Source organism: Meles meles, chromosome 8, assembly GCF_922984935.1.
Source record: "Meles meles chromosome 8, mMelMel3.1 paternal haplotype, whole genome shotgun sequence".
Classification (NCBI taxonomy): domain Eukaryota; kingdom Metazoa; phylum Chordata; class Mammalia; order Carnivora; family Mustelidae; genus Meles; species Meles meles.
Window position 1 is genome coordinate 6,187,036 of NC_060073.1, and position 21,323 is coordinate 6,208,358.

Consider the following 21,323-nt stretch of genomic DNA (forward strand, 5'->3'; position numbering starts at 1 on the left):
AAATTGAGCCAAATGAATTTTTTGGTTTCCCAGTGCATTTAAAAGTCGTATTTATAGGGGCGCCTGGATGGCTCAGCGGGTTAAAGCCTCTGCCTTCAGCTCAGGTCATGATCCCAGGGTCCTGGGATCAAGCCCCGCATCGGGCTCTCTGCTTAGCTGGGAACCTGCTTCCTCCTCTCTCTCTCTGCCTGCCTCTCTGCCTACTTGTAATCTCTATCTGTCAAATAAATAAATCTTTAAAAAAAAAAAAAGTTGTATTTATAGGCTACTAAGTGTGCAATAGCATTGTCAAAAAAATATATATATACACCTGAAAAATACTTCATTGCTAAAAAAAAATGCTAATCATCATCTGAGCTTTTCCTTTTAAATTTTATTTATTTATTTATTTTTGCGTGTGTGGGTACACGAGGGAGAGAGAGAGATCAAGACTGCCTGTGAGAGGGGCACCTGGGTGGCTCAGTGGGTTAAAGCCTCTGCCTTCGGCTCAGGTCATGATCCCAGGGTCCTGGGATCCGGCTCTCTACTCTGCAGGGAGCCTGCTTCCTTCCTCCTCTCTCTCTGCCTGCCTCTCTGCCTACTTGTGATCTCTGTCTGTCAAATAAAGAAATAAAATCTTTAAAAAAAAAAAAAAAAGACTGCCTGTGAGAGCTCAAGCAGGTGTGCACAAGGGGGGAAGGGCAGAGGGAGAAGCAGACCCCCCGCTGAGCAAGGAGCCCATGTGGAACTGGATCCCAGGATGCTGGAATCACGATCCAAGCCGAAGGCAGACGCTTAACCCATTGAGCCACCCAGGTACCCCTAAATGGCAGTTTCTTATAAAGTTAAACATAGAGCTACTCTAAGACCTACCTTTCTACTTCTACATAGTCACCTCCAAAGAAATGAAAATGTCCACCTGTACAAGAAAGTTCATAGCAGCTTTATTCATAAAGAACAAAACTGTAAACAGACTATCTATCCATCAACAGGAGAACAAATTGTTGGTAAACTGATCAACAAACTGCAGTTTCTTTTTCTTTTTACAAAAATTTTTTTAAGTAGACTCCATGCTCAATGTGGGGCTGAAACTCACAAGTCACATGATCTACTGACTGAGCCAGCTAGGTGTCCCTGTAGTCTCTTTTTCAGTGACGTCCTATTTAGCAACAAAAAAGAACGAACTACTAACACACACAACATGAATGAATCTGACAAAAGAAGGCCAACGAAGAATACATACTACAGTAAATGATTCCATTTACTTGAGGTTCAAGAATAGACAACTAATTCTGGTGATATAAACCAGAACAGTTACTGCCTACGAGAGGTGGAGACTGACTGGAAGTGATCTGTATATTCTATACCTTAATTCAGATGTTAGTTACATGAACGTATGTATTTGTGAAAACTCACCAAACTATAAACCCAAGTTCTATGCATTTCACTCTTAAATTTTACTTCAATAGAAGAAACATTTAAGTGCACATTAATAGAAAATGAAGAAAGTTTAGCATGGTAGCTTAGAGAATAGATTCTGCAGCCCCACTGCTAGGGTTTGGACTTTGGCATGTTACTTTTTTGGGCAAGCTGCCTAACCTCTCTACCTATCTGGTAATTAAATGAGCTAACACATGGACAGCAATTAGAACAGCACCTAATATATACCAGGCACTTAATTAATGTTAGCTATTATTAAGCAAAACTAAAAAGATAATGATTAATGTCAGGAAAAATTAAAAGTTGGCCAGGAAAGGAAAATCACAGTTTACTACATGACTGAACAGTGACTAGCCTTTCTATGGTCATAGTAATAAAAACCAAAATTCATTTTTATTGGGAGAATGTGGTGATGGTAGCCAATCTTCCACATATGGAATTCACCAGATAACACCCAAAGACTGTGAGGGAAACAAGGAATCACTCCTTGTAGAACTTACTTGACTCTCCAAAACATAAGTATAACATTGATTAAAAATAAATACAACAACAAGAAAAAAAACTAATTGGGGAAGTGAACGACTAAAAAATAAAACCATGGGAAGGAAAATGATCATGTGCTGAAACTCAAGAGAAGCCAAAATGCAGCTAAAAGGAGCACCGGCCAGTCTGCGTAAGAAGCTGCAGTATAGAGGGAGCACTAACCAGAGGGGAATCACGCTGAAATTCAGTATCATTTGAGTATTAAGTATATCTCCTATTAAAATTGCAGAGATAGTAGCCCTCCTCTCTCACAACTACATTCCAGGGTCTTGTCACTCTTTTAGGGTGACATTAGCCAGGCATTTCTGAATCCATCGGCTAGAAGACCCTATAGTGAATTAATGTGAATGAGTGTTTAATTATAATAATGTATCACTTATATTCACATGGACACTTTCACTGAGGAACTAAAACTTGCTTAGATTTTACCATAATCTTCAAAGCATTTCTAAGCAGTAAGATAATGAAGGAAATGGAAAGTGAGTGGTTTGCCTACTTTCACTTTGAAAACCAGAATTAAGATATAGAAATCCCAACAAGGTAGGGATTTATTACCTTCCTATAAACACACAAGCTTTTAGAAAACAGACACTACCTTCCATCAACAAGTTATTGCTACAGTGGCCATGCTAGGAGAACCCCAGTGGGGCACATCCAGACTATTTAGGAGGCTTCATCTTTGTGACTATGCTTGTTGTCCCTGCAAACTCACGAACTGACATCAATGGCATTTTGTTAGTACTTTAAGACAAAGAACCTATAAATTGTTTCATCTGTTCTTCTCCACAACCTAGAGGGGTCAGCTGGGTAGTTAATTTTTATTTCTTTCCATTCTGATGAAAAGACCGAAGCTTAAAAGGTAACTAACCCCAAATTACAGAGTTTTTATTAAAGGACGATTTAATTCTTCTGGCTCCAAATACAGTGTTCAATCCACTCTCCACAACAGAAGTTTGTGACAATGAATCATTTGCTAATTTTTAAAGTCTAGATTACAAATGGCAACATCTGAAACTGTTGGCTTACCTTAGGTCTCTTCCTAAAGCAAACAAAAAGCAAACACTTGAGAACATTCAAGCACCTTTACGTACATTTATAGACTATGATATCTGTAATAAAGGAAAAATGTCTTTAATAAGTGAATCTTAATATGGCAATGATGGTACTAATGCCTCTAAAGTGCCTTCTGGATTGTCACAATGTTTGGGGACTTTAATGACATTCAACGATGGATAAACCAGGAATGCAAGATATCCTACAACTCCCAATTCCTCTGAGTCCCGCACAATTAAGAAATGACTAGCTTCCTGCCTATTTCCAACATTCAGGTAAGTGAAAACATTCCACCCAAGGGCAGAACCAGGTTTTGTAGGGCCTAAAGCTTATTCTAATTGGAGGGTCATGTATAATAAAAATCACACAAATTCACAATTACAAAATTAGGTCTAGAATCCTAAAACATCAAATATGTAGGAATACATCTAAAGAAAGATATACAGTATTTCTATACTATTAAGTGCAAAATCAATGAAAGATGTAAGTAAACGGAGGGGCATACCACATTCATTAATTGAAAGATTCAATATTTTAAGGACTTCAATTCTCTCCAAAGTAATCTACAAATCTAATATAATCCTAACACAATAAAGTAAATTGAAAAGCTGGTTCTAAAATTTCTTTTTTTTTTTTTAAGATTTTATCCATTTATTTGACAGACAGAGATCACAGTAGGCAGAGAGGCAGGCAGAGAGAGAGGGAGAAGCAGGCTCCCAGCTGAGCAGAAAGCCCGATGTGGGGCTTGATCCCAGGACCCTGGGATCATGACCTGAGCTGAAGGCAGAGGCTTTAACCCACTGAGCCACCCAGGCGTCCCTGGTTCTAAAATTTCTAAGGAAATGCAAAGAACAGAGGCTAGTCAAGGCAACCAAGAACACACACACAGCTGGAAGACTTAATACCACCCGGTAATAGGTCTATTATAAAGATACAGTTACAGGGGCGCCTGGATGGCTCAGTCGGTTAAGTATCTGCATTCAGCTCAGATCATGATCCGGGGGTCCTGGGACTGGGCTCCCTGCTCAGCAGGGCGTCTACTTCTGACCACCCCACCCCCGACTTGTGCTCTTGCTATTGCGAACACTCTCTAATGAATAAATTTAAAAATCTTAAAAAAAAAAAAAGATACAGTAATAGAGACAGGGTATACTAGTGCAAGCATGGACAAACTCACTGATGAACAAAACAGAAAGTCTAGGGCGCCTGGGTGGCTCAGTGGGTTAAGCCGCTGCCTTCGGCTCAGGTCATGATCTCAGGGTCCTGGGATCGAGTCCCGCATCGGGCTCTCTGCTCGGCGGGGAGCCTGCTTCCCTCTCTCTCTCTCTGCCTGCCTCTCTATCTACTTGTGATCTCTCTCTGTCAAATAAATAAATAAAATCTTTAAAAAAAAAAAAATAAAAAAAAAAAAAAAAAAAAAAAAAAAAAAAAACCAGAAAGTCTAAAATAGATGCACATGCAAAATGTCATGTGATTTACAATCAAGGTGACAATGCAAAGCAGTAGAAAAAAGATGATCTTTTCAAATGAATGGTGTACAGCTAGTTGAATATCCATATGGAGGGAAATGTATCTTAACCCGTTACACCACCCTCAAATAGCAATTCCAGATGGACTGTAGATCTAAATGTGAAAAGTAAAACAACACATTTTTAAAAGAAAATATTAGTGAACACCTTCATGATATTCATGATATTGAAGTAGGCTAAGATTTCTTGAAGAGGACATAAAAAGCACTGAACATACAGGAGGAAACTGAGAAACTGGACTAAGTTAAAATTAAGAAGGTCTGTTCATCAGGGGTGCCTGGGTGGCTCAGTCGGTTAAGTGTCTGCCTTCAGTTCCGGTCAATATCCCACGGTCCTGGGATCAAGCCCCATATAAGGCTTCCTGCTGAGCTTCTCTCTCTGCCTGGTGCTCCCCCTCTGTTTGCACTCTCTTTCACTTTCTCTGACAAATAAATAAATGGAATCTTAAAAAAAAAAAAAATTGTTCACCAAAAGACACCACCAAAAGAGTAAAAAGGCAAAATAAATAAGTAAAAAGACAATTCATGGGGTATAAGAGTATGTTTGTAAGAAAAAGAACTCCTACAAGTCAATAAGAAACAGTGAGACAACCCAGTAGAAAAATGGGCAAAGGACCTGAACAGACAATTCATAAAAGAGAATATAAAATATTAATAAGCTTATGAAAAGGTACTCCACATTATGAGGGAAATGCAAATTAAAACCACTGGAGAAACCATTTTAACTCCAACCAGAAGGACTAAAACAAAAAAGACAAAAGAATACCACCTGTTGGTGGAGATGTGGTACAACTGGAATTCTCATACTGCTGAGAATATACATACCCCATGATCTGGCAATTCCATTCCTGCTTATGCTCAAAAGAGAGGAAATGAAATATATCAGAGTGCTTATATCCACCAACCACGTACAAGCATGTTCATAGCAGCACTATCCATAATCACCCAAAACTGGAAATCTCCCATGACCATCACCACAGAGTAGTTAAACTGTGATGAATTTACACAAGGAACACTGCATGGTAAGAATATAGGAACTGCAACTACCTGTAACAATGAATCACTCAACATCCTGCTGAGCAAAGTCAGATTCAAGAGTGTGCACGTATGAAGTACAAGGGCAGGCAAAACTCGACTAACACTGCTATTAGGTTAGGATACTTTCATTTTTGGTGGGGGGGTTAGTGATTAGAAGGGGCAAGGCAATGTTTTGGGTTGTTGACAATGTTCTGTTTCCTGCTGTGTATGCTAGTTATGGGGAGGGAGGGTAGAAATTCATCAACTGCACTTATTATGTGTACTTTTCTAAGTATATATTATACCCCAACAAAAAGTCGCTTGTTGGGGCACCTGGGTGGCTCAGTGGGTTAAAGCCTCTGCCTTCGGCTAAGTCATGGTCTCAGGATCCTGGGATGGAGCCCTGCATCCTGGCTCTCTGCTCAGCGGGGAACCTGCTTCCTCCTCTCTCTCTCCCCGCCTCTCTATTTGTAATCTCTGCCTGTCAAATAAATAAATAAAATCTTTAAAAAGTCGCTTGTTATTTTTCTTTTTAATTAGGTATAGGGCTTTGAGGGAGCCTGTGCACATGAAAGGCCTTAAGCTTAAGCTTCATTAGCTTCATAATTAACTTGGCTTTAGTCTCACCAGACATATATGTAAGTAAATAAAAAGCAGTTTATAATTATCTACGCCTACATCCAAATAGAAATTTAAGTACCTTTCACATCATATAATATATATGGAATTTTCCAGGAATGTAACTATGTTTTGTGCATAACTTCATGATTTATTCAGAATTCTAGAAAATCGTATCACCTGACTCACCCACACAGTATACCTGTATCAGCCTCTGTTTATAAGTGTCATATACTCACAGAGGGAAAACTCCATGTACCTGCAAGTACCTGACAGCTACATTCTGACGGGCCTTGCCATTTACGAATGTCTTCTGAGAATTCACACGTAGTAATCCATCTTGTATTACAAACAGCCTTCCTGCTGTTTTCTTCATACTGTAGTTAAGATACCGTAGACATGTTGGTAAAGTTTTATTATCTGGGAATTTCATCTTAGGATAGAAAAAGGGCCATAAATTTTAATTCCTGAACTCAATAACTATTCTTTTATGCAACTCACATTACCAAATCACAAGTTAAGTAACATATTTACTTAAAACGTAAAAACATAATGAAAAAGAAAAACTCAGGTGCCACTTCAAGAGCAATTACCTAAATACATCATAAACTTGACCTAGACACGCTGAACAGAGCAAGAGGGAAAGGGGAGTCCAAACTACAAGATCTAACTAAGCACTCTTCCTTTCAAATCAGTAAGATCCAGTTTGGCATTCACAAGCGAAGGGCTCCATTATTTTCCTGCTCTCTTTCAAAAATAGCTCCACCTTCAAGATTATACAAATTAGATCATTCTGCAGCAGGATTCCTCCTTACAGAGCAGCTCCTAGGAAGCGCAGGCAGGCTGTCTGCTGCAGCACACTATTTATTTAAAAAACAAAACAAAACACAACATATTTTTGACTTTTCGGTTTAACTGCATGACAGAGAACATGTACTATAGGTATTAATGGCTTCTGCCACAGAGCTCCCTTACTAAAACATATCAAATAAATAGGGGTCACAGAGAATAAACCAGACCGAACAAATATGAGAGCAGAATAACCAGGGATGTTGAGACTCAGCGGCTCGCATAGCTTCCTCATGGCCCACAGCACAAAAAGAAATTAACCTAAATCAGTAACACAATCAGTGGCCAACCTGTAGATTACTCATTTCATCACCCAGTAAATTCCCAAGGAAACTTATTCCCAATTAATTACAAATGGCAAAAGTGGAAACAAACTCCCTTCAAGAACCTTGTCAAGTTCTGTTATACAGATTTCATTCTTTTTTTTTTTTTAAGATTTTATTTATTTATTTGACAGACAGAGACACAGCGAGAAAGGGAACACAAGCAGGGGGAGTGGGAGAGGGAGAAGCAGGCTTTCCGCTGAGCAGGGGGCCTGATGTGGGGCTTGATCTCAGGACCCTGGGATCCTGACCTGAGCTGAAGGCAGAAGCTTAACCCACTGAGCCACCCAGGCACCCCTACAGACCTCATTCTTATACAATGTCACTTAAGATAAAGTAATGACAACAATAATAAATTTCTTTGTAAAAACCAGAAAACTGGCACGACGAAGTTAAATGAAATTTTCAAGTCATCTTTGAATCCTTTGGCTCTGTCATATCCTAAATCCAACCTATAAGCAAATCCTTTAGGCTTGAAAATAGACCTAGAATCTGAAGAATTCTCTTCTCTTCCTCCTCTACCACCCTGTTCTAAGCCAGCATTAGCTCCCAAGACATTATCACAACACTTGTACCTGAACTCCTTGCTTCTTTATCAGCTATCCTTCTTTATAAGCTATTCTACATACAGTGGCCAGTGAGTATTTTAATATGAAAGTCATTATCATGACTCTTCTCTCACTCAGAAGCCCCAATGGCTTCCCGTCTCACTCAATGTCAAAGCTAAGTCTTACAATGACCATGAAATCTGGGTCCCCCTTTGCTTCTGTGACTTCACTCACTCCTCATTCATTGGCTCCAGCCTACTGGCCTCCTAGATGTTCCTGGAACCTACCAGTACTTGCTGTTCCCTCTGCTGGCTTGGCTAAATGTGTGCCCCACAAGGACTGCTCCCCTTCTCCGAGGTCTTGTTTACCACCTTATTTAAAACTGTAACACTCTCTCCTCCACTTATCCCCTCTTCCTACTTTCTTTTTCCCCATCTGACATACTCTATCATTGGCTCATTCATTTGCTTATGCTCTGCTGCCCACCCACCCCAGAAGGTAGCCTCCACAAGAGCTGAGATTTTGTCTCTGTTATTGACTGTTCTCTCCTGGGTGTCTGAAATGTGACCAGCTTGCGATGTATACTCAACAGTTACTTGCTGACTAAGTGACTCCTAGGTAGAGAAGAGTTAAACGAGACTTATCCAAACCCACATGATGAAGTAAAGCCAACTAAGAAACCAAATTTTAAGGTCAAAACATTTTTGGCGTATGGTTTTAAAGAGATTATAGCCATTTGCTGACTTTTTTCCTGCAGATATATTATAAGAATAGGAGGAAATACCTGAACAAGCATCAAACAAAACAAAGCAAAACAAAACAAAACCTAAATAGAGCCATCATTCCAAACAGTCATTTTTCTAAAAAATGTTCTCTTAAATGGACCCAAGTAAGATGAAACTTCACCAACTGAGACATGGCATTCATTCATCAGAAGGGCTGCCTGAGAACTGGGCCCTTCCCAAACATAAGTAAACTTACCACTTGGCCTAAGCCCAAAGCATGCCAAACTAATTTAATGCCAAATCTTAGTTTAAGAAACCATATCCCGTTTCTAGCCCAAATTCATTTCCCAGGATATTTTCCTTTTTCTCCATGGAGAGAAAAGCTGACTGAAAAGATTAAGGAGTAATATTTATATTATAGCTATCCTTTTTTATGTTTTTTTTTTTCAAGGAAAGATAAAGGGGATTATCTACAAGTAATAAAAACAAAGCGATAATGACATTACATACACTTAATGAACAATTCTCCCCATTAAAGGCAAGGGCATAAACAATTTATTGCACATTTTGGTGGCAGAGAGGAAATACAATTAAATCCATTAATAGCTACAAGAGTTTTTATGTTCCCAGAGGACCTTGGTTTCCAGAGTTGCTTATTCATTTTTATCCACAGCAAAAATGGTGCATGGCAGAGATGGCAAATGTTGTAGACTATTTTCCATGTATTTTAGTTTTGAGGAGACAGTTTTATTAAACAATAGACTTAAGATAGATTACACTGCCACATTCCATTGGATATGAGCTAAAAGTGCCAAACAAAAGCCTACTCGTGGAGACAATGTAAATGATGACTAATGTAAATCAGGTCTATCATGGGTCAACAAATATTATACCATCAAATTCACAGCTTCACTGACATTACCCAGAGATGTTATGGTAATGATTTCTATGAATATAGATGCTCAAACATTTTACATTCTCTCCATAACAAATCAGCAAAGGAAAAAAAAAAGGTGTACTCACTTTAAAAAAATTTATTTTATTTTTTTTTAAGATTCTTATTTATTTATTTGACAGAGGAGAGAGATCACAAGAAGGCAGAGAGGCAGGCAGAGAGAGAGGTGGAAGCAGGATCCCTGCCGCGCAGAGCCCCCAATGTGGGGCTCAATCTGAGGACTCTGAGATCATGACCTGAGCCAAAGTCAGAGGCTTAACCAATGAGCCACCCAGGTGCCCCTGTACTCTCTTTTTAAAAATAGGTAAAATAGTGACTTGCCTAGCGGTAATCAAAACAAATCTAACCAAACAGTAAATATAGGGCTTTATTTACTAATCCACAATTCTCCAAACCAAATGCAAAATTTGACTTGTATCTCTAACGGCATCTTCAATAGGGTTTTTGACTCCCTAAGACTTTGGAAGATTAAACCCCTACCCAAACTCATCAACAATCCCAAGGAAACCAAGAAGTATATAAAATGTTTCTTCCTTGTTCCAGAACACCACAGCTGTGAATTTTATGTATTCCGATGATACTATCCATTACTCTCAGCCTTCATTTCCAGAGTCCATTCATTCTTATCATATTTGATTACCTGGTTTTTTTAGCCCATGGTCTATTTAAAGCAATAAAGCAGAAAGAAGGCATATTGATAGCAATAGGGAGACATAAGACAAAAAAAGCAAACACATGAATTTAAAGTATGTAACACATACCAGTCTACACTCTTCATTTTAAGCCCTGGTGTTCACCATGAAGACACCATTCATCATGGTAATACACACTTGAGAAGTTAATCTATGTTTTACATATTCTTAAAGAAGAACCAGAAACATTTAAACATATTTGTAGATTTCCAACTAAAATGGGGCAGGGGCGTCTATGTGGCTCAGTCAGTTAAGCATCCAACTCTTGATTTCGGCTCAGGTCATGAGCTGAGAGTTGTGAAATCGAGCCCCACAGTGGGCTCCGTGCTCAGCTGAGACTCTGCTTGGGATTCTCTCTCTCCCTCTCCCTCTGCCCCTATTCCCCCCTTTCTCTCCCTCTCTAAAAATAATAATAATAAAATGGGACAGTGAAGTCTTGGTGTTAATTAAAGGAGAAAATTAACACACACACATTCAAATGTTTCATGACAGGCCTTAAATGTATTATCAGGTTTCTCCTATAAAAATAAAATAGGATTTTTCCATGGTTCGAGACATAAAAAGGAAAGCTTAAGGAGCTAAAGAGAAAAATATCAATTCCATTTAAACCCTCATTTTCTTAGGAGTCACTTAGCTTTTATTAGTAATAAATGGCTAGCTGTAAACCAGTTTAGTTACTCTTCTGGCTGCCAAACCAGAGCTAAAGAAGTCAGCAGGTAGAATAGGGAAGCTGTCAAGTCAAATTGGCTCAAAACAAAGTTGTGGTTTGCAGGCGGAGCCTGAACCATCTCTTCCGTTCATATAAGCTGGCAGGATGTAGAAACAGGATCCCGATCCAGCCACTGCTTCAGAAAACCAAAATACTTTACTCTGACTTTAAGCTTGGCATTTGGCAGGATCTGTGTCTAAAGTGAACCCAAGACCTTATGAAGGTCCCACTGAGGAAATTATGTATCAACCAAGTTGCCCTGACTCCAGAAAGAAAGCAGTGTTTTGAGGGGTGTCAGGGAGAGACAGAAGCTGGACTGGCAGTAAAGACAGTGGTAACAACTATTATTTTGAAGTGTTTTCTGTGTACCACGTAAGCATTTACTTGTATAAATCTCATTTAATCCTCATAATTAATGAGAGGTAGGAACAATTAGGCCTGTTTTTCAGATGAGAAAATTAAAGCATAAGAGAGTTTAAATAATTTGCCCAAATCACTAAATGGTAAACGACAGAATCGGGATTCAAATCTTGGCTAACGGGCTCCAGAATGGGCAGTTGTAGCCATTCTGATGTTAAGTTTCTTGGTATCTATAATTTGGTAATAGAGCAGCATTCTGTAATTCCAGTGTGACAAAGCATAAACATTAAATATCATTTGTCAACTACGAGAACCAGCCAGGGCTTGAGGACCATCAAGTTTAAAGACAGAAATCGTTCTGGTGTCAGATAATCATGAGTCATGAGACAAATCCCAACTCTACCTACCTCTAAACACACGGTTTTTAAGGCTACACAGTCTTAAAAAAATGCATTCATCTCACTGGGCCTTGATTTCCCTTTCTAGGAAAGGGGTCTCAGTACTTGCCTCTGAAGGTTACTGCGACACACAGTAAATGCTCAACTAGCCTGGTTCACTTCATTCAGGTGTAGCTCAAATGTCACTCCACCAGAGACCTTCTCTGGCCCCCCATCCGAAAGAGCCCTTCCGCCAACTTTCTCAATTCCCTCATTGCGCTTTATTTTTCATCACCCCTTTATTTATACTGTAAACATATAAAATAAATACCTATTTATTTACATTTATATTACCTAAATATAACTATTTGTTTATTATCTGTCTCCCTGCACCTGAACATATACTCTAGGAGAGAATGAATTTTGTCAACGTGTTTGCCACCGATCCCCCCGCAGCTACAGCAGTGCTTGGCACACAGAAATCGTCAGTATTTGCTGAATGTAAGAACTGTGTACAACAAATATCCATTCAATAAGCGTTGTAAATAAAAAAGGCACTATTCATTTAATAAATGTATTCATTGAGTACCTGTAAGGTAACTAGTAAATGAACAGGATCATTTCAGATGACAGTAATAAATTGCGAAGATTTATAAACTCCTAGAATGTAACAGGCAGGAAAGGGTAGCTTTCCAAGGTGGTAGATTAACTGAGACCTGAATGATAACTCACAAGCCAGCCACATGATGATGTGGGGACAAAGCATCCCAGGTCCAAGTGCCAAAGCCCAGAGGCAGAGGTGACCATGTCTAGGCCCAGCTTACCCAGAACCAAGCAAGCACGGTGGAGAATGACAGAAGATACGGTCAAAGACAAAGGAAGGGGTCACATCTTGAAGTCTTTCCTAAGGCATGAAAGGGGTTTTATTCTAAGTATGATGAAAAGTTATTTGATAGTGTCACTTATCTTCACCCATTAGAATATACACTTAGGAGATCAAGGAGACCAGCTGGTCTACAAACATTTGCTAAATGAATGAATTGGGAAGATTATGAAGAAGGGAGTGACACAATCTGATTTTCTTTTGAAACATCACCCTGACCTGCTACTAGTGGTTACACTCCAGGAGGAAACTCGGGTGGCAAAAGATGGGTAGAATTACAAACAGTAGAATGCAATGTGGTTTGAGAGGTACTGTAATACAAAGAAACGGAAGGATAAAGCTGCTCTGTAAACCTTGAAGCCATTTGGTGTTTTTAAACAGCAGACAGGAAAAGGTCAGTGAGGAGGAACAAATAAATGACAACTGATATCCTAAACCTTTTGTGTTTTCTACGCTATTTTTTTAAAAAAAATTGGTACAAAGAAGCTCTACCTCACCTATGAAAAGAGGAACAAAAGGAAAACTCAAGAGAGAGAGACACGTAGACACAAAATGTTTGGGAGAACAACTATAAGGAAAAAACACCTTTTTATGTCTAAGCACAACAATCAGTATAAATTCCCTCAGGGACAATTCATAAGTCAATTACATCCACAATGTGACCTGGTGGAAATCTTGCTCACAGGAAGGTTTTGAGAGGCAAGCTGTCATTTGGAAGAGTTACACAGTCCACAAAGAGAGGAACAGGTATTCCTCTAGTAGGAATCAAGTTTTAAAACATCATTCCCTTCATATCTACCTTTATCTGTATTGAGTCACTAAAAAACACATAAATTACAGCATAATTTCTAAGATACTCATCACAGTTCTAAAATTTTTTGCCAAAATACACTATGGATATTACCTAGTGTCATGTTCACAGAACTAGAAGTACTGTAAATGCTGAATGGATTTATCTGGGAGTTGGCAAGGATCACTGACCCCAAAGAGAAAAAAGGAAGGACAGTATTCAGGGTCAGAAAAATGTGTGAAGCTACAGCTAAACTCAGAGATTCTCACCTTGAGTGTATCTTTTTTTTTTTAATATTTTATTTATTTGACAGAGAGAAATCACAACTAGGCAGAGAGGCAGGCAGAGAGAGAGAGGAGGAAGCAGGCTCCCTGTGGGGCAGAGAGCCCGATGTGGGGCTCGATCCCAGGACCCTGAGATCATGACCTGAGCTGAAGACAGAGGCTTTAACCCACTGAGCCACCCAGGCGCCCCACCTTGAGTGTATCTTAAAACACTTTACTATCTAAAAGAATCTATGTAAATATTAAACAAATAAATAAGTAAATGTGCCATTTTCAATACTACTTTGTCACCCACCTACCATAAGGGAAACAGTGTCTAGAACATTCCCCATTCACCACATTTACTATCAATAAAAAGGAACAAACAATTCTAGAACCAGGAAAGGAAGGTAATGAGTGGATTAAAACTTAAGTCCCCCATGTCTTCATCCATTCAATATGTACTTTTTTTACAGCCTTATTGCAATATAAAATTCCTAAAGTTCACTCCTTCAAGGTATACAATTAAGTAGAGTAGATATGTATTTTTAAATATATATATATATATTTTTTAAGATTTTATTTATTTATTTGACAGAGATCACAAGTAGGCAGAGAAGCTGGCAGAGAGAGGGGGAAGCAGGCTCCCCACTGAGCAGAGAGCCTGATGCAGGGCTTGATCCCAGGACTCTGGGATCATGACCCAAGCCGAAGGCAGAGGCTTTAACCCACTGAGCTACCCAGGTGCCCCTTAAAAACATTTTTTAAAAACAACATTCACTGGTCTGTTCTGCAATGCATGTTTATTATATAAAGTTGGAAATCATCACAAAAAAATAAGGACCAAATACCACACATAATCTAACCATCTAAAGCCATTTTACTTTTTTTAAACATTTTTATTTATTTATTTGAGAGTGAAAGTGAGAGCAAAAGAGAGAGAGAGAACAAGTCAGAGGAAGGGGTAAAGAGAAAGGGAGAAGCAGACTCACGACTGAGGAGGAAGCCCGACATGGGGCTCGATCCCAGGACCTCAGGATCATGACCTGAGCCAAAGGCAGACACTTAAGCGACTGAGCCACCTAAGCGCTCCTAAAAGCCATTTTAGAATTAATGTCTCCAGACGGTTTTCTCAATAGGTATTGACTAAGACCTAAAACTGTGGGAAACAAATGGTAGGCAGGCACCAGGAAGCAAATTCCCTACACAAGAAGTGAGCAGATTAAAAGGTAAAAACATTTAAAGGGGAACAACTAACAGAAGAAAACTAAGAGGTCCTTGAAATAATGAAAAAAAGGGGACATTTAAAAATAATCTAGGGGCGCCTGGGTGGCTCAGTGGGTTAAAGTCTTTGCCTTCGGCTTGGGTCATGGTCCTAGGGTGCTGGGATCAAGTCCCGCATCAGGCTCTCGGCTCAGCTGGGAGCATGCTTCCCCGTCTCTCTCTGCCTGCCTCTCTGCCTACTTGCAATCTCCGTCAAATAAATAAATAAAATCTTAAAAAATAATAATCTGGAAGTGGACAAAAGTATTCAACTTAACTAAATAAATAAGGAGAAACCACAGATATTAATACGAGAAATATCATGGTTAGGCAATTTTCTCTTTAGTGTTATCTAGGGATGCCTTGGTGGCTCAGTTGGTTAAGCGTCTGCCTTCGACTCAGGTCATGATCCCAGGGTCCTGGAATCAAGTCCTGCATCGGGCTACCCACAGACCCTGCTTCTCCCTCTGCCTGCCACTCTCCTTGCTTGTGTGTTCTCTCTCTCTGACCAACAAATAAATAAATAAATAATAGTATTATCTAATAGAACTTTCTGTGGTCCTGAACGTTCTAGATCTGCCTTGTCTAATACGGAAGCCACTAATCACACGAGACTAGTACGACACGAAATGTGGCTAACACAACTAAGAAAGAGAATTTTTAATTGTATTCAATTTTAATGAATCTTAAATAGCCACATGCAACTAGTGGTTACTGTATTAGATAGCACAGCTTTAAAGATAAAACAGCTTATGATGTCAAGATTTAACTGGATGTCAAATGGAATGCTTTCACAAACTGTTTTCTGGAAGATATATAAGCTAAGTAACAATTTATCTTCATCTCCTGGCCTTCTCTGCTGCTCTGCTGCTCTACTTCTCTACCCAAGGTAGAGGTCAGATAGAGGTCTGTCTAAGCAGCTCCCTGAGCTGTGACTGTAGCTCTTCTCTGGTTTATAAGGTAAAAGAGAATGCAGCAGGCTTTCTAACCAGACAGCAGCCCTGTGAATGGCAGGAAGAGGAAAATACTCTGGAGTTGGTGTCTAGGCCTAAACATCTTGATTCTCTAAAACCATCCGAAGCTATGCTGCTTACTCTTCCAACTAGGCCTGGAGAAGGGAGAATTCTGTCTGCACTTGCCAATCTAAAACCAAACCACCTCACTCAATCCAGCCCAAGGGGCCACTGAAAGACATTCTAAGACCAACGTCAAACTCTTTTCTCAAGAGCCATAATACCACTCTGAACCCACACTGGAAAAAGACAATTCTTATGAGCATTGCCACAGCTACCTTGGATGCCTAAAGTACTCCCAGAATGTGATGCCACAGATGTAAGCCAAGCCAATTTCAAATTTCAGAGGACGCACTAAACCCTCAAGTCCAGGCCAAAACAAAACAAGCTTCCTGGGTTGAAGCAGGGAGAAGACACAGCCCATATCCGTACTTGTACCTCCCTCATGCACACTGAGGCAAACACACACCGTAACAGTAGCAGCTCATTGGCTCAGCTAAGAAATTGGGAAACTAGTTTAAAAAGAAATCACATAACCACTAAGGTACCCAAAAGATCTGTAAATCAATACATGTAAAACAGACTCTGTGAAAGTCATTCTCTTTCTGACTTAAGGAATCTGAGCTTCCACAGGGACAATGGATAATATTACCCTGATAGAGAGGATATTCTATTACAACACTCACAACGTGAAACTCAAATCTTCTAAGATATGAATATGCTTTTAAGACTTTTAATGCTAGGGAAATAGCAGAAATTTCACCACGTCTCTCTTATTTGATCAATTTCATTTACTTCCTATCTATCGTTTAAGAAGTACTTCCTCTTACAGACCTATAGGTCCTATTTCGTATTTATTTCACCCACATTTTAGAATGAATGGCAAGTAAAAGTATTCCCAATCAGTGGATTAAAAAACCAAGGTGTGGAAGAGGTTGTCTTGGCATATAATAAGAAAAGAAGAATAATATATCCTGGCTTGCCTAGTGCTTTTGTGGTTAGAGGGGCAACTGTCCCTAAGTGTCCTGATGAAAGTAACACTTCTGCTGCAGACTAGTCATGTCAACCTAGCCATGGCCACCTCCTTTGGTTCTAATAGTTTTATTGAATAAGGCTTAACTTTGGTATCCAATTAAAAAAAACAAAAAAACAAATGTGGTCTAAGGAGAAATGTGACTGACAACTCCTGAACTTCCCTAAGTGCTCAGGTAAGGGCGTGCAAATGTGCTTTGTACTCAAAGACAAATGTGATACAGTTTGTAAGTGATATAGCAGAGCACATTTTATCTCGCAACAATTGGTTTTATGCTACTGAGGAAATTTTGTACACCTGTGAAATTTAATAATTTTTCTGCCTCCCCTACTGAAGTAGCTCAAAAAAAAAAAAAAAAAAAAAAGAAAAGAACTCTCTTTTCTCAAAAAGAGAAAAGAACATCAGGGAAAAACGTCACCATACAAGGACCAAAGAGAAGGGATCAACAATGAAACTCTAAAGCTCTTCCCTTAACATCAAGCAACATGCCACCTGCTTATAATGTCACCACACCACTAGCCAATCCATGGGCCATAGTAGAGGAAGCACTACTTAGTATGGAGAGAAAACAATGCCAACTTCTAAAGCTGTGAATTTCATGAATGGTAATAGACATATACTGGCTTGAAACAATCTTAAAAGCCAACTGTATTTCCCAGTGATTACCTCTGGAGAGCGAAAACAGAGACAAGGCTGGGGGCTTTTCCTTTAAAATTTCCATCTTTCTGTACTGCTTGAATTTCTAAATCACGGACATGTATTAATCTTTTAATTTAAAAAAAATGCTGGTAAAAATGTCAATGAATCAAACAATTTAGTTATTTTAAAGCCAACTGTAAGTATTCTCTTCAACCGTAGAAAGTTAAAATATACAGATATATATAAAGCCTTAAATGACAATCATGTTTACATTTCTTTTTTTTTTTCATGTTTACATTTCTTAAGCGCACATATATTACATGCTTGTGTCTCATTTAAGTTACATGAGACAAGAATGTTAATCCTAGGCTATATAAAGAATGCCGCATACAAAGTGCACACCGCCAATATATTCTAAACAACATGAACAAGCAAATAAGGAGATCTCAAATTAATCAGATGACTCTAGTAATTGGAAGGGCCAATAGCAGGACATTTTCTCCCCACAGGGTGTTATTTTCCATCCTGCAGATAAAACAGCATGCTCCAAAGAGCACAAGTGTTCCACAAGGGGCCGGGAGGCACAAGGGTGATAGCTGAAAAACAAAGTTAGAGCAGGACAGCTGACAATCTCAAGGACTGGTTAGTAGACATGACAAACCCGCATGATCCCAGGAGGTTGAAAACAACAAGCAACCTAAAGCCTCTCACACCAAGTTAGTGTAATAATTACCCATTTACTCAGGATGGCAGGCTGTTTCTTGGGCTAATAATTTATTACATGGACTTTTTAGTGACCAATAGGTGTGGAAAAAAAAAAATCAACGTCAATCAGTGATTTTATTTATCTCCCTCTGTTGCACAGCAGCTTCTTCCCTGTTGGCTCAACGCCTTTTCAATCTAACAAGCTAGAAAAGGCAGTTGTCCAACTGTCACCAGTCAAACATAGCGATAGATGTGAGGGAAGAATGGGCAAGCATGTATTACTAACACTGAACCAATGTAGGAAGGGGTACAGTGTTTTCACGTTTGAAAGAGGTAGATTAAAATACTTGGACTATAGATGAACCTACCTAGAAAGAGAGAAGCCTGCTAAGGACCATTACATACTCAACTCCCACTTGAGTTTGATGTTGTGCTAGGGCACTGGCCAAAGCAAACTAAGCTAGTGTGGCTTCTGATTACCCTGAAGGAAAGACAAAGGAAAAAAAAAGTGTAAGTCAGTGAAGTGAATGCTGAAACACAAAGGATGAGGAGTAAGAGGGGTAGAGCATGAATGGAAGACAATTTAGCATTATCTTTAAAAAGTTTCAGATGTTTACTCTGCAAACAGCAATTCCACCCCTACATATAAAGGAACCAAAGGAAACTTTAGCAAGGAAAACCAGGAGTCCTGGATAAAGATATTTAAAGCATTACTGTTCCTGTTAACAAAACACGAGACAAATATTCACCAAAAGGAGAATTATGATGTATTCATACAATGAAATTCTATCCATTAGTGAAAATATTTAAAGTAGAGCCACTATATCCCACAGACGAGTCTCACAAGCTGAATGCTCAGTCAAAACCACTAACACAACTGAGTTAATCCACAGAACACATAGTGTGACGGCACTTATATAAACTTCAAAAACACTCAAAACTAAAACATACTGTTGAGAGATGCACTCATGCATTAAAAATATTTTTAAAAGACAAGGGAAATCATAAACACACAATTCAGGATAGTGTTTACCTAGGGGAAGTTGGGGGTATGGTCAGGACGGGGCACCCTGAGGCCTTCAACGTAATTTATAATGCTCAATTTTTTAAGCTGAGTCAAGTACAGACATGTACTTTACATCATTTTTGTAAAATACCCTATCTAGGAGGGGTGTGTGTGTGTGTGTGTGTGTGTGTGTATAATTTTGTAAGCAAAAAATGATTCAAAATAAAGGGAGGGGGAGATAAACAGAGCCAAGCCTGGAACTAGACGCTCCCCACTTACACCTCCATCTACGCAAGCCTGGGCTAACAGAATAAGGAGCGAGTCCAAAACTCCAAGGCAACAGAATGGGCTCAGTTTAGAGGTGACAAAAAGATCACCTCCAGGCTCTTTTCTGGGCTTACTAGGTGAAACCAGCTCCACACTGTCTGTTCACGGGGTAAACTCTAAAACACTGCGCACTGTCCCCAAAGAGTTGGAAAAAGAAAGACCGCTTTCCCAAGACGGAAAGAGAGACCATCACAAACTCAGGCATATTTTACCAATGACAGGAAAGTCCCCAGATGGTTCCAACAGACAGAGGAATGGACTGAATTTAAGTAGCAAGGCAGTAATTCTATGCAGTTCTCCAGGGCTAGGAGAATTTGTGACTAGCTACTGGGGAGGAAGGAGGGGATGAAAAATACACTTAAAGACACACCAAACAGGACTTTTTACAAGAGCACAGAGGCCAGGACAGAAAGTGTGTAATCTGAAGCCCAAATGAACGCGTGCGTATTGAAGACTGGAAGCCTCAAGGGTTCCTCTACGGGCTTTACCTGGCAGAAGGTGACAACGGAGTCTGGCACACGCTTAGTATATTGGGAAATAATAATATCAAAAGACATCTATACCGCATCTGTGTAACATATGTACAGCCCACGGGCGCCAACGAGGCAGGGAAAAGAGTCTGTGACAATCGCAGGGAAACTGACCGTCAGGAAGGCCGGATTCGGTCAGATCGACGAAGAGAAGGCCCCGGGCTGCGAGTCCAGAAGGCCCCAGTCGGGGAGGGGAAAAGGGTGGTCCCGGGCCAAGGCAGAAGGTGGGGCTGCCAGGAGAGGGCGGGGTCCCCGCAGAAGGCGTCCGGGGAGGCCAGGCAGGAGCCAGGCCCGGCAGCCAGGGGGGATCCAGGGAGGGGGCGCTCCCTTGGGCGCTGGGACGGGGAGGAATGAGAGGGCGGGGGGCCTGTCACAGACCCGGCCCTGCGGCCCCGAGGGCCCGGTCCCCCCGCCCGCCGCTCACCTGGGCACGCAGCTGGACGAGCTCCGGTCCACCTCCCAGGTGGCGTACAGGTTCATCTGCACCGGGGCGGGGGTGCGGCCTGGCCCCGGGCCGCCGGGAGCCGCGGAGCCCGAGGCCACCGCGACGGCCATGGAGGTGGAGGTGGACGAGGACGAGGAGGAGGCGGCCGCCGCCGAGGTGGACGAGGACGACGAGGTGGCCTGGGCCAGCTTGGGGGGCGTCGGCTGCTGAGGCGTCGGCTGCTGCGGCGGCTGCTGCTGTTGCGGGGACTGGGCGACCCCAGAGCCCCGCTGGCCGCTGCCGCCCCCGGCGCCTCCGGGACCACCGCCCGCCCCTCCGCGTTCAGCCATGGCCCGGCCGGAGGTGGGGGGCGTGGGGGTTACGGGGATCCGGGCGACGCCGAGAGGACGCCCAGGCTTCTCCCACCGCGGCGGCGAGGGATCCACTCGTCTCCTCAGCCCGCCCGCCCGAGCGCGCGAGCGAGCGAGCGAAAGGCTGCACGCACGCGCGGGGCCTCTCGGCGCGCGGTCCTCGCGCTCGCCCGCCGCTGCCTGTTGCGGCTCGCGCCGCCGAGACACTGGGTGGGCGTGTCCGGGGGGGCGGGGAGCTCTGGCTGGCGCCGGCCCCACCCAGCGCCGAGGGGCGGGGCCCGGGCTCGCGCTCGCGCCCCTGGCGAGCCTGTGGGCGCGCTCCCCTCGTTCCCCTCGCTCCTAAGCTGCCCCCGCTCCCCT

At 41.2% G+C, this 21,323-nt stretch overlaps 1 protein-coding gene across 2 annotated transcripts in view; it reads right to left on the reverse strand.

Moving 5' to 3' along the window:
- The window catches only part of PACS1 (phosphofurin acidic cluster sorting protein 1), a 151,165-nt gene extending 129,886 nt beyond the window's left edge, over positions 1 to 21,279 (reverse strand). For both annotated transcript variants that reach the window (XM_046016632.1, XM_046016631.1), the window contains exon 1: positions 20,593 to 21,279. In XM_046016632.1, coding sequence (XP_045872588.1) covers positions 20,593 to 20,942 — 350 coding nt within the window. In that variant the 5' untranslated portion in view covers positions 20,943 to 21,279. The remainder of the gene's footprint in view (positions 1 to 20,592) is intronic.
- Positions 21,280 to 21,323: the final 44 nt, after the last annotated feature.